The 13,883-nt window shown below is 41.4% G+C and overlaps 2 protein-coding genes across 2 annotated transcripts; one reads left to right on the top strand and one right to left on the bottom strand.

Moving 5' to 3' along the window:
- Positions 1 to 21: 21 nt before the first annotated feature.
- LOC308390182 (uncharacterized protein) lies at positions 22 to 4,711 on the top strand. The gene is made up of 3 exons (XM_080871896.1): positions 22 to 155; positions 1,482 to 2,732; positions 3,946 to 4,711. Exon 2 carries the CDS (start codon positions 1,574 to 1,576, stop codon positions 2,714 to 2,716), a length of 1,143 nt encoding a protein of 380 aa, XP_080728022.1. The 5' UTR covers positions 22 to 155; positions 1,482 to 1,573; the 3' UTR covers positions 2,717 to 2,732; positions 3,946 to 4,711.
- Positions 4,285 to 12,733, bottom strand: nek9 (NIMA related kinase 9). Its single transcript, XM_080871895.1, has 23 exons — positions 11,930 to 12,733; positions 11,412 to 11,589; positions 11,260 to 11,315; positions 11,099 to 11,169; positions 10,903 to 11,008; positions 10,324 to 10,455; positions 10,124 to 10,234; positions 9,939 to 10,003; positions 9,810 to 9,860; positions 9,519 to 9,711; positions 9,293 to 9,437; positions 8,302 to 8,502; positions 8,086 to 8,132; positions 7,822 to 7,983; positions 7,597 to 7,705; positions 7,348 to 7,509; positions 7,058 to 7,225; positions 6,913 to 6,972; positions 6,632 to 6,822; positions 6,380 to 6,538; positions 6,180 to 6,284; positions 6,034 to 6,087; positions 4,285 to 5,934 (listed from the first exon to the last, which is right to left on the bottom strand). The coding sequence occupies exons 1-23, from the start codon at positions 12,113 to 12,115 to the stop codon at positions 5,755 to 5,757; spliced, it is 2,892 nt and encodes a 963-aa protein (XP_080728021.1). The 5' UTR covers positions 12,116 to 12,733; the 3' UTR covers positions 4,285 to 5,754.
- Positions 12,734 to 13,883: the final 1,150 nt, after the last annotated feature.

The following is a 13,883-nucleotide window of genomic DNA, read 5'->3' as shown; positions in this document are numbered from 1 at the left end:
ATTATCGCCACCTACTGGGCTGGAACAGAGGATTACAGGAAGTGGTGTTTGTTTACCGGACCAATCAGAAAACAACCGAGAAGCTTTGTATCTAGGCAACAAATGTAAACGCTGGAAGGACAGGATTTTTAAGGAAAATATACATCGGTATGCTGGTAAGTAGATAGCAGATTATATTTATGAGAGTTTTCTGAAACTGGATTCTATTTTTTATCTAATAAATGTTATTGCAGACAAAGACATGAACATATCGGTATTTTTTGAATTATTAGTCGAGCGCACATTTATGGTCTTTGTTGTTAAAAAGTTAACAAAACCTATCTTGTGCCGTTAAAAACACTTTAATAAAAATAAATAAATAAACATGCTTGTCTCTTTCTGAAGCATTTGACCATCTCACCATGCGCCAAATTAAGCCTAAATATCTGTTGATAAACTGAACTGTAACACAGATATTTTTAAAGCAGTGCGTTAATTACCTTTGTACTTGAGTTTTTTCCCCCTGCATTTATAGCCTGTTTTACAAGCATGGATTAAACCTAGTCCTAGACTAAAAGAAACATTTAATAAAGGTGATGGCAGAAACATTTCTTTAGAGCTGCTGAAATTTTGGGAGAGGCTGGCCGTCATCCCATTCTTCACTCGTTTAAGATTTCATTTGGTGAAAGGTCCAAGCTGCAGGCAGACCAGTTTGGCAGCTCGTGGATGCAGTACTGCTGTACTAGATGCAGTATGTGGTTTAGCATCATCTTTTGGAAATATGCAAGGCCTTCCTTCCAAAAGAACCACATGGAGAAGCATACATTGCTATAAAGCCTGTATGTACCTTTCAGGGTTGAGCATGGAGCCTTTTCAAATGTGCAAGCTGCCAATTGCATAGGCATAAATGTACCCCCATGCCCTCAGAGCTGAAAGCTTTTAAAATTTGGAATTGATAACAAGCGTAATGGTCCCTCTATTTTTTCCCCAGATTTCCCCCAAATTCTCTGCATCTTTTGATGATAATATGTACTGTATATGATATGATATTGAAAGGTTTCAAATGCAGACACAGTTTCTTTCCAGATTGGTGAACCTCTGCCCACCGCTACTTCTGAGAAAGCCTGCCTCTCTAAAATCTTTTTATACCCAGTGGTGTTACTGAGCTTTTGCAGATAAATCTAATGAACTAAAAAATGTTTTTCAAGAATTTCTTTTTTACTTACTTTTCCGACTTTTTGTTGCCTCATCCCAACTTTTTCAGAAATGCGAAAATATTTTTTTATGAAACAGTAAAACTGCTATTTGATAACATTATCTCAGTTCAAACATGTCATATGCTTTCTATGATCTGTTGTGACTAAAATGTGGGTTTATGAGATTTTCAGATAATTACTACATCCTGTTTTTAAATAAGCTTTTATACATCAACTTTTTTGGAATTGGGGCAGTGATATTGTACAAGCCTTACCCTTTCCCTTTTCTGCTTGCTTTTTGCACAGAAATTATACAATAAAAGGACCCCATATAGTGGATTCAGGTATCTTTGAATCTGTGGAACAACAGCTTATGATCTGTAACAACAGATGAAGTCATGAACACACATAGAAGAAGAGACACTCCTCAGGGGCACCACAACTTTGCAGGGGAAAGATGTGGCGTGCCTAATAGGAAAGCAGATGCAGTAAATCATCCATTTCCAAACAAGCCTGTGAGCCATAGAAGACCTAGCAGGCCTCAGGTTTCACTCGATTTGGATGATTTTGAAAACATCACAGTTTCTACTCAACCAGTAGCCCCTTTGTTACCCCAGGAGCATCATTCACATGACATCACAGAGACCACCGTAGCCTCACTGTCAGACAGACTGCCCAGTGAAGAGCTGCAGATGACCAAAGCAATCCATGCAAAACAGCTCATGCTGCAGGAGAAGCTCTTGAAAGTTGAATTAAAAATAAGACAAAAGCTCCAGAGGGCCAGCGCTGACTATGCTGGAGGTAATGAGAAAACGAGTAGGGAGGAGGGACACAACAGAGGACGAGCTCAGGTGCGAGAAGCTCAAACTAATACCAGAATGTCTGAGCTCCAGTTTAGAGAGCTAGCACGAGGCACAGATAAAGTGATGGAGGACAGAAGGTATGATGATTTTAAGCAAGTTAGGCTCAAACAAGATCAGAGGACTGAGGACAGAATGAGGACTACAAAGGAAGAACAGCAGGACGATTCAGAAACTATTCAGCCTAACAGGAAAGGAAATAAAGGCACTTATAAGGTCATATCCAGCAAACAAGAAGTGAGTGGAGAACTGAACAAATCAAGATGGCACAATGTGAAAGAGCATACCAGAGGAAAACGAGGAGATGGGACAGATTGTGGTACTGGTGGAGAAATAGAAAAAATAAAGTACAGTGATGTGCCTCAGGTGAATCTGCAGAAAACTCCTTATACAGGAAACCACAGAGGGGCAGGAGGAAATCAGCTCTGGGATTCGACTCTTCCATCTAGACCTTCACAATGGAGTGGACCACAACAGGGAGAGCTCGTGCTCATGGAGAGCACAGAAGTCAGCCTCCAGCTTTTTCCTTGCAAAGTCTGCAACAGAAAGTTTGCGAGTGAAAGATTAGAGAAGCACGTCCGAATATGTGAGAAGGTGAATTTTTCATGCCGGCAAGTCTTCAACTCGTACGCTAACAGGACCAAAGGATCCCAGATAGAGCAGTTCCTGAAAACACACTAGAAACAACAGTCCAGAGGTAAGACACTAACATGATCACTCACCGAACACTTTGTCAGCTACACTGCTCAGCTGCTCATTAATGCAAATATATGATCAGCCAGTCATGATGGCAGCAGCTCATGGGCAGGAAAACCTGTAGATGTTCAAACTGAGCATCAGATTTGGGAACGTGGGTGGTCTGAGTATTTTAGAAACTGCTGGTCTGCTGGGATATGCAATCTTTAAGGTTTACAGAGAATAGTGATAAAACCTGAGCGGCAGTTGTTGATGCTAAAGCTCAAGGAACAAGCCAGACTGCCTCAAGCTGACAGGAAGGTAACAGTGACTCAAAAATCTGCTTGTTACCACCAAGGTATGCAGAAGAGCCTCTGAAAACGATAAGCCTTGAGGCAGATGGGCTAAAGAAAACCACATCCTGTGCCACTCGTGTCTGCTAAGAACAGGAAACTGAGGCTACAAATTGCACAGTCACCGAAATTTGACAATAATTTATCTAAAAAAAAGAAAACATGCAAAATCAGTCAATTTATATTGTTACATTCACTTGGTAGGGTCAGGATTTTGCATCAACAAAAGGAAAAAAAATCTTGGCACACTTTGGGCCTCTTTGTACCAACTATCATTAAAATGCCACAGCCTGTCTGAATATTGTTGCTAACTGTGTCCATCCCTTTATGACTACAGTGTACCCGCATTTTCTGATGGCTATTTGCAGCAGGATAATGCACCATGTTCTGTGTGATGCTATCATGTTAACATGGACCAAATATGCTCCTAGCACCTTGTTAAATCCATGCAATGAAGACTTAAGGCAATTCTGTTGGCAAAAAAGGGGGGTTCAACATGGTAGTAGTCAGGTATAACTAAGGTATAATGAAGTTTAAGTCGTTTTCTTTTTTCAGCTGCTCCCTTTAGGGGTCACCACAGCAGATTATCTGTCTCCATTTCACCCTATCTCTAGCATCTATAGCATCCTCTATCACACCAACCCTCTGCATGTCCTCCTTCACTCTATACATGAACATCCTCTGTGGTGTTCTTCTTTTCCCTTCTATTCAACATCCTTTTTTCAGTATATCCAATTTTCTTTCTGCACATGTCCAAACCATCTCAGTCTTTCTTCTCTAACTTTGTCTCCAAACTACTAAACCTAAGCTCTCCCCCTCAATATACTCATGACTTGTTATGAGTACTGGATTTTATTTTGAACTGTATTTGTTTTTGTCCAGGTTTTAAATAAAAAGAACAGATCATAAAACTGCCAGGGAAACCTAAGCAGTCTGCCTCAGGCTCGTCTCCAAGCTGGCACATCGCAGCCAAAACGGATCAAGAAATCCTCCCCTGACAGCGAGCCTGAGATCTGTGAGCGTCAGCACATCAAAAGTCACCTTGTTATGATGATGGTGTCACTTATTAGATCGGCCACTTTGGAGAATTTATTCATCTGCTGCCATTTCAATATTTCCCTCATTATTGTCTAATATAATTCATGTTCTTAAAGCAGAAATGTTGACATCAATAAATAGTAACACAATAAAGTGTGGTAACTGCTGACTGTACACTCAGAATGAAAGATAACAGTTTTATTTATGGCTTGTACACAAAGCATAGACAGAGTGACTGGGCGAGATGCAGTTTTTTTTGTTTTTTTTTTTTTTTACAACCGTTGCATCCCAGCAGTATTTAGTAAACTATTTAAAGAAAAACAAAAGTAAACCGTATTTTTAAAAACTGAACACACAACAACAACAAAAAACAAAACAATTTAAGGCACAGCAGTCATATATGCACAAATTCAAGATTTAATAGCTTAAGGCACTCTGTAATGTATGATGTTTTTCCCCCAACATTAAAAAAAATTACTCTGGAGTTACACAGTTGATATTTGAAGCATGTGAGCGCACACACACACACACACACACACACACACACACACACACACACACACACACACACACACACACACACACACACACACACACACACACACACACACACAGCTCATAACATGAGAATAAATGGATTCAACAGAGCTACAAAAAAAGAAAAATGAAATATAAACTTTTTTGTTTTCACAAATGACAAAATTGCAAACAAAAAATGAGGAAATTTCAAAAAGCATCAGAGACAAAACAGTTACAAAGAAAGAAAAATGTTATAGCTTCATGTTCAACTACAGAATAAATGTTTGAAAGACCACAATTGTTTTTACGCAAACTGTTCAAGTGTTCAGTGTCACAAAGAAAACAGGAAAACTAACTCGTATTTAAAAAAAAGAAAAAGAAAAAAAGAATCAGTAGTTTTTTTGCTTCACACAAGTGCTCTTAATACAACAATAAAACATGCAATTTAAGCTGTATGTATATGTTTGCATGAATTAATTCGAATAAGTTTGCAATCGCTAAAATGTGCGATAAATACCAAAAGAGGTTTAGAGGCTGAGTTCTGTTTAGCGCTTTCACCTTTTAGGAATATCAGAAGAAATGAAAATGTAAAAAGTGGAACAAAACATGATGTACATGTTATGTTTTTACTTTGGAAGAAGCTGCCAGCATACAGACTGACAACCCTTTGCATATACATACACTTTGGATACATTTGCATAAGCTAGCCTTACCTGGTATTTGATAAATACTAACTTCTGAGGCACTAAAGGACTGAAGCGTCACCAAAACGGAACAAAACCACCACCAAACGTGCAGACTTGCCGTCTGCTGCACGTGGCAGTGTAACACTATGACCAGATTGTCTCTCCCAGGCGTTAAGGTCTGATGCTTCTTGTTGAATCCAGCCAACATTTCCTGTCTGGAGGATCAGGCTGGCTTGCACTGAGCGTGTGCAATGCATCTTTACATTATTACACCTATGCAATAAAATGTAATCGTGAAACTTAGCACTGTGCTAACATCTGTCATGTAACCTCTGAGTGGAAATGAGGATGACGTCTCTGCTGCCCGTCCACCTCCCGTTGCTCAACTCAGTATGTGCTAGGAGGGTTTGACATTTCACCCATGGCCAGGACATCTGCGCGTTAAGCCTCACACGCTGGCCCCAGCAGATCGGCCTCCGTGATTTGTGAGCCCGCCTCTTCTTCTTCCTCCATCCATGGGCGTACGAGCGGAGGGATGGTTTCCATTACTGTCGCATACTGCTCCCTGCAGCGCAGAACGATTGATGGCCGCCCAGAGCCTCTCATTCTCCAGCCGCTGCTCACTGATCTACAGGCAGCAGAGATGTGTGCTTGGTGTTATTTAAACACAACAATCAAAGTGAGCTCAGAGGTCACTGGATTTGAAACATAAACCAAAAACAATCACCTGTTTCTCAAGCATTTGGATTCTCATCTCTTGACGGGCGACTGTCTCTCGCAGCTGCAAAAAACCACAACAAAAGGGTTTACTGTCATCGAAGCACTGCGGTGAATGCCGCATTTACTCACGCTTCGGATTCTTGAGTATGTTACCTGTGTCAGCTCACTACTTGAATTGCAACACCCATAAGACTCTCCTTTTGCCAAGCCATCAGTCTCCTCCAGTCCGTTCACCTTATCACAGCTCATTCGTTTTGTCTGTAAAGCCAACACAGAGAATTTAAAGTGAATATAGCCACTTTATTAAGAGTGCTTAGTGGAAATCGTATATAAACAGCAGCTGATTGCTTTACCGGTAGGTCCTTCATGCTGCCGACTGCTGCTGCAGCTGCTTTAAGCTCTTTCAGTTCTTCATACGGTAAAGTAACACTCTTAGAGAAGGAAGAGAGCTGGCCTGGAGTGAGAGGCTCCGAGTTGTCTGGTATCGGGATGACCTCTGCATCTTCGAGCTCCTGTTGGAAGAGAACATCACAAAATTAAGATAAAAAAATAAATAAATAAAAATCAAGATTTCCTTATTTATTTGTGCTTCCACAGTAACAAACCTTTCTCAGCCACAGAGGGCAGGAGCTGTCCCCGGTCTGATTCGCCATCAACATCATTGGAGTTTCCAGGAAGCAATCCTCTGTATTAACCTCCATTGTACCCCCAAGACCCCTGTCGCGACACTCCGTCTCGGCACCAAGTTCGATGTCCAGATCCATGGACGTGGATGGAGATTCCTCATGGGCCAGCCCTGACACACACACACGCACACACACACACACGAATTAACTTTCAAGAAAACAAAATTAATCAGAACACAAATGTCAACAAACGTATTTACCCCTATCGGTCGACAGTCCACTGCTGTTTGAGCGGATGGTTTTTGAGTTGAGTACTTTTTCTACAAATTAGAAAAAACGGGCATTAATTAGCTGTTTTATGAAATAACTTCTGTTGGTGTCTGTGCAGTGATTTTCTAGACAGACCCATTATGATGATGGTGTGCCAACCACGGCAAGAAAGGTCTGGGACGTGGTGGAGGGAACCAAATATTGGCCTCGGCATGGCGGGGCAAACCTCAGAGCCGAATCCTTTATCAGCAGGCATCCCGAGTCTCCCATTTCCTGCGTTTCCCCAGGCAAAGATCTGATTGTCTGCAAGAAAAAAAATTATGTCATACTGTTCTGAGGAGGAAAAAAAACAAACAAACAAATACTTGATATAAATATCATAATAGTTAGCAATACATGAACCACAGTAGTGCACATGCTCTTACCCTCTGTGGCTGCAATGGTGAATCCATCTCCACAAGACACTTTGGTCACTATCTTCCCTCCAAACGGGCCAACAAGGACCTGGACACATTGGTGTTTCTTAAAGTCCTTCACGCCTAACTGCCCATACTTGTTGCAGCCAAAGGTGATCAGACGACCACGTTCTGCAAAGACAAAAATCATATGAACGAAACCTCTTTGACACAGTTATTTTTTAGAAGAGAAATGATAATAACTATTTTTTGTTGTACCATCAATGGCAGCTGTGTGTGTCTTCCCTGGAGCTATGGTCCGGATCTTGAAGTGAGACAGCTGCTTTACCAAGGTCAGTGTGGTGATGTACGGGATCCCCTGGTAACTCTGGATTGCCAAACATGAGAGAAAGAAAAAGAAAGAAAAAGGCATTTATAAGCACAGCTGCACAAAGCGGTGTGCAAGACTGTTATTATTATAGTACTTTAAATACAGCTAACTACCTCTCCGGGGTGGTTTTTGATTCCAGAGAATCCTTGAGTCAGCCCCAGCTTGTTGAAGTCATTGTTTCCACATGCCAAGACTTTGCCCATCTCGGTCAAAAAGAAAGTCCCATCACTGCTACACGACACTGATGAGATAGTTGCACCTTTAGGAATCTCCACCTGAAAACAAACAAACAAACAAACAGCAGATGTAACATTAAATTCATTTGTATTTAACCAGCTCCTGAGAGGCCTCTGCCAAGACACTGAAGTAAGTCTTACTTGCATAGGAGAATTAAAATCATCCTCACACTCCAGGCCAAGACGTCCTGCCATGTGAAAAAAATAAATAAAAAGAGATTAAAGATGAGATGCAATCTTAAAATGCAGTACATTTAAGTGACACTTTTTCCACCTACTGGCTACAATTATGAAAGTCAAAGAAGGAAATCTGGTAGATGCTTACAAACATCAGCTAAAAACAGCAACCCTATGTACCATACTCTCCTACGCCCCACGAGTAGATGTCGCCATTCTGAGTCAGCACCACCACGTGGTTGTCTCCACAGGAAACCTGGCGCACCGGTCGCTCCTCAAAAAACTCCAGAAGAACTGGCTCCAGAATCTCCACGCCCAGCTCGCCCTCGATTCCAATGCAGCCATAATAGTCCGACCCGAACATGTACATCTGGTCTTCATCTGCAAAAGAGGCAGAGGAATTTTCGATGGCTTTACAGACCCTGTTTTCTTTTTTCAGCTTCATTTGTAGTGCTGTGCTGAACCTTTGCAGAGCCTACATTGTGGTGGGTAACACCACACGCTACATTTATACTCTATGTGCTGATGTGTCTGCATTTAACTGTTTAACAACACTAACTTTTACTGAAATGCATTAAAACAAAAGACTTCACAACATACTCCAGGCACTGTCCTTGTGCTAATTGATATACAGACACTGCAGTCTGCATTACTCAAGTGGCAACCTGGGTGGCAGGCTGAAAAACCAGGCCAACATGGAGGTGCAGTTTCTCAAACAGCCAGATATGGACATTACTCTTCGTTTTATTGCACAAAGGGATAAGAGTGTGATGGTAAAGTGGAAACTGCATGCAGGACAGAAACATCTTTGACTCTTTGCAAGCATCTTCACAGACAGCATGCTGAAGGAGTTTCTGTGTCCTCAAAATTAATCATAATTAAATAATGTACTGCATTACTTTTAAATAAAAGTAACAAGTAACGTGTAACACATTATTTATCTTGTGTAATGACCCCAACACTGCCAGCTGCAGGACAGCTTGTTTGCAGACTTCACAAACCAGTGAGTGACATTAAGGTACCTACATCACTGTGACATGTAGTTTTGGTAAACTGCATATCAGGATACAGCTTCAGTTAGGGTGCAGTGTTATATGGCTATGCTACAGCTACTGCAAACATTTACCACAGCACTATAAATCAGGCCTTAGCAGGAATCCTCTTCACTTACCAGTGACACAGGCAGTGAAGTCAGCCCCACATGCCACCTGTCGGATAGCCTTCCCTATCAGCTTCTCCACCTTCTTTGGTTGCCGATACGAGGCCTGGTCTCCGTGCCCTAGCTGGCCCACCATCTTAGCCCCGCCTTGTACATTCTGAGGGTGGAAAAAGTTCCCTGTAGTGCAGCAAAAACCAGATCAAATATGTCTTCCACAGAACGATGGATTAATACTTACAGCCCAGGTATACAGCTCCTTTTCCACTGACACAACCGCAAAGTGGTTCTCTCCTGCACACACATACTGGGCACTGCTGCCTGCTTTGAACGTGTCTAGTTTCTGAGGAGTGAACTTCCCTCCACCCCAGTAATACACATCCCTCGAGCGTTGAGTAACCACCGCGACAGGACTCTCGCTCACTGTGCTCAGCCTATTGCACAAGCACAACAAATCATTTAAATCATGTTGGAAAGATGTCGAGCCTGCTTCTATGATGGTGAACACACAGCTGAGGAATCATGAACTCACTTTGGTTTCTTCATGGCTGAATTTAGCAGGCAAACTCGCTCTTCAAGCTCCCTGTTAAACAGTGAAGCTGTCAATGAGTGGCAGATTTTTATTATAATGAGGCAATATGAGGATTCGAAGCGTTCTTACTGTCGGCAGGAGGAAATTAATGGCTGGCCGAGAATCTGCTCAGCGGTGGGCCTCTTTGCAGGATCCTGAAAGATCACAAGGGTTAGTGATATCAATCAGCTCTTTACTTAACCACAGTGTTATCTCTGGGGTCAGACGTTTGTTTTTAAACTCGAAACAACACTCTGATTGTTCTTCTCACTTACTTGATCGAGACACTCATGCACAAGTTTCACTATTGCAGATGAATAAATATCCGAGTTCAACTCCATAGTCCAGTTGCCCTGGACAATTTTCACACAGAGATTCAGAGGGTTCTGAAAAGAAAGAAAAACATTATGATAAACTCATTCTCGAGTCAAAAATCCAGAATTTACGCTCGCTACCAGAAAGCCTGAAAACCTACCGTAGCATCAAATGTCCTTGTAAGTGTCAGGAGTTCAAAAAGTACACAACCCATGGCCCAAATGTCGGATTTGAAGTTGTACTTTGCTCCCTGGCACAATTCAGGTGACATGTAATATGGAGTTCCCACACACTGGACATACAAAGGAAGGAAATGGTGCATTAAGATCATTAGTGAAACATGTTATCTCAACTTGATTCATAAACTATACCACCCTGGCATGTATCTGCAAAGCAAACTCTCAGTAAACACTTGCATTTAGTGCAGAGTCTCATTAGTAAACAGCAGCAAGGTGGCTAATGAATGCTAAACATATACACCTACTCGCTTCCATTTACAGTATGTGTGCTATTTTTGCTAAGATAATCTAAACTCAGCTATGCCTCAGCTACAAAGCTACAGAACAAGTTTATCTTTGGAATCTATGTTTAAGTAATCTATGTAAAACAGGCACAAATCTAAGAACCACACTCCCGCTACACCAAGTGTAAATAGAGTGAACGGATGATTAACAACTGTTGAGATTTCCTTAATCGTAGCCTCCAGTTTAGAGATGTCGGGGAGGGAGCCACAACTTACACTCTCCGCCATGGAAAATTCGGAGCCTAGCTTCTTTGCGAGGCCGTAGTCGCCCAGCTTAATAAGGTCAGTCTTTGTCAGGAAAATGTTGAGAGTTTTGATATCTCTGCCATTTACAAAAAGAGAGAAAAAAAATATTGTTTCATCTGCGAAAATCATCTGCCGGATACATTCAGTCAGAGCACGAACATCCTACCTGTGTAAGATCCCAGCCTTGTGAATGTGGGCCACTGCTGAAGTAATCTGGTACAGGTACCATATGACCACCTGAAGAAAACATGTTCAAGATTCACATAGAACAGCAAAGAACATAACAATTTTGTTTAAAATAAACAGCCTGTCATAGTCCATTCATACCTTCTCGCTGAACAGTGTCCCCTTTTGCTGGACGATTTTATCATACAGATTTCCGCCTGCAATGACAGGACAATTTATCACCCGGTCACAGATGAGCAACACCCAAACTAACCTCAATCAGATCATCAGAGGTTAGCAGTGCACTGGCTTACCATTGCAATACTCCAACTCAATGAGCAGAGTGTTTTTATCCATGAAATGGTTGAAGTAGGCTATGATGTTTTTGTGCTCCAGGATGGAGAGGATGCTTATTTCATTCATGACATCTCTGCGCTCCTTATCTGAAAGTGAGTTCAGGTCGACCTCCTTCCATACCACCAGAGAGTTATCCTATAGGGAAACAAACCAAATAAATAAGAGCCTCAATTAGAGAGGTCTCAAGATGTTATTAGAATAGCAGCTAATCTTGCAGATACATATTACAAAGGGACTAACAGGCAATGCATGAGAGAGTCATTCATCTTGTTTTCACCCAAGAATTTCTCAGAGCCACAGTGAGAAATACCAAGGATGTGCACAGAGGAGAACAGTGAGGCATTCAATTTTAATAGAAGACACTTGCAGGTCATAATATATTAGCAAGGCATTTCCTCACATAGCATTAGGTATGAAGAAAACCATGCCAATAAATCACGAGAACAAAATCAGGCTATGCTGATACCCTGCTTACCTCTGTCCTTCTGTACAGAGTCGCTTCACCAAACGCCCCCCTCCCCAGGATCCGGATAGGAATGTAATGCAACTTCTCCTCTTCGCCATTAAAATGGGCTAAAGCTGATCGCTCACTGACCACAGACCCGCTGCTCAAATCCGAGCTTATCGAGTCCAGATGTCTCTCATAGCCCTCCAGTGACATTTCTCTTTAGAAACTTGTTAGCCAATGGCAGTGATGGAAATAACCTGAACAGGCCCGACGACAACTCTTTCTGGAAGACTCCTAGAAAGCCGCACACGCGTCTAACATGCTACAGCTGTCGGCTAATGAAAAAAAAAAACCCGTCAAATTTCGGGTGAAGTCAGATTTCTCAAAGCTACTTATAGAATATAACGACTGTTATAGACAACGTAGCTAAACGCGTGCAACTACAGTAGTTGCACTAGTGTCAAGCACGACACAACAAAAATGAGAACGTTCAGTCAAATTTTCTGTGAATTTTCAAAATAAACGATCTAACTTCTGTCGTGTCGCTGTGCGTTTTATATTGAAGGTCACGACGCTTATTTCCGGGAACATTACTGGTGTGTTTTGTCAGTTAGCTTGACTTGGCTAATAAGTTAGCAAAACGAGATTACAGCCCGGCCGACAGAGTCAAATACTAAATTGCTGAGTACATGATACTCTGATAAAATAGTTTCGGGAGGTCTTCTTAAGAAATACAGAAGTTACGAGCGTTTAAAATGAGCTGACCTCGCACACACAAACAACAACAACACCGACAACTCGCCCATCCTTTCCTCGCGCTCAGACCCGGAAACTGTCAAGCGCGGTCTGTCTCTTGGTTGAAACATCAACACTTCTCGGCCTTCTCGAGTCTTGCATATGTATTACTATTTTTATTTATTCATTTTGACCCCTATGCCTACAGTTGTAGCTACTATACACTAACACACGTACCATAAAATATGCATCAGGACAAGCAAGACATGTATACTAGTTTTGTTTTTGTTTTTTATGAAAAATTAAAAAGATTAATTTTTGTTGTCATAGCACAGATACTGTACGGCGAAATTTCAGAGTGCTACATCTGAAGACATGTTAAGACATGTAAAACACAATGAAACAGACAATATAGAAGCAACAACGTAATAAAACAGCTCAGATGGGGAGGCCATAAACAGCAATAAATTGACAAGATACTAAAGTCACATATATATCAAGTTATTGCACTGGGCAATTAAACTGAGTATTGCCGGTGTTAGAAACCTGCATTAATGTCCTTCCAACCAAGAAAAGAAGTGGTTTCCTGAGGTATTTGCTCTGCTTTTGATGCTTCTGCACCCTTTGCACTCTTTTCTTGTCAGCCACTGTATAGGCAGCCTACCACACAGTTATGACATATGTCAACACACTCTCAACTGTAGTGCAGTAAAAGGTCACCAGGAGTCTCTAATATTGATTAAAGGTGATACCATAAAAGGTGATTGACTGATTTTAATTATTGCATGTGTTGCTGGACTATCAGATTAATAAATTACTCTGACAGACTAATAATTTTATAGCTTTGTCAACTATCACTGTATTTTAAGGCAGCACATGCATTACAACAATCTGTTAAATCATCCTCTGGTTCTGGGAGTCTATGAGGCTTTTCTTTTTGTTTGAGTCAGCTTCAAGTGGGCATTAGTGGAACTGCACTTTTTAGCTCTTCCACGTTGGCTGTTTTTAAGGCCTGCAGGGGGAGCCAAAATAACATCCATGTGAATTGCAGGTCTCAGTATTTCTCAGCAGAACATTGCAGTGTTATGATATGATCAGCGTCTTCTTTCACTGTAGCTGTCCATTCTGTGGTTTTAATGTTATGTGGCTAATCAGTGTATACGTGAGCAGCATACAAGTCACTGCACAGTCCCAGATGCACTGTGCAATACAACAGAGAAAAAAGTGATTCTTCCTTGCCCCATAA

This window comes from Rhamphochromis sp. 'chilingali' (assembly GCF_963969265.1).
Source record: "Rhamphochromis sp. 'chilingali' genome assembly, chromosome: 21".
In the NCBI taxonomy this organism is placed as follows: domain Eukaryota; kingdom Metazoa; phylum Chordata; class Actinopteri; order Cichliformes; family Cichlidae; genus Rhamphochromis; species Rhamphochromis sp. 'chilingali'.
This window is presented reverse-complemented; position numbering and strand designations above follow the sequence as displayed.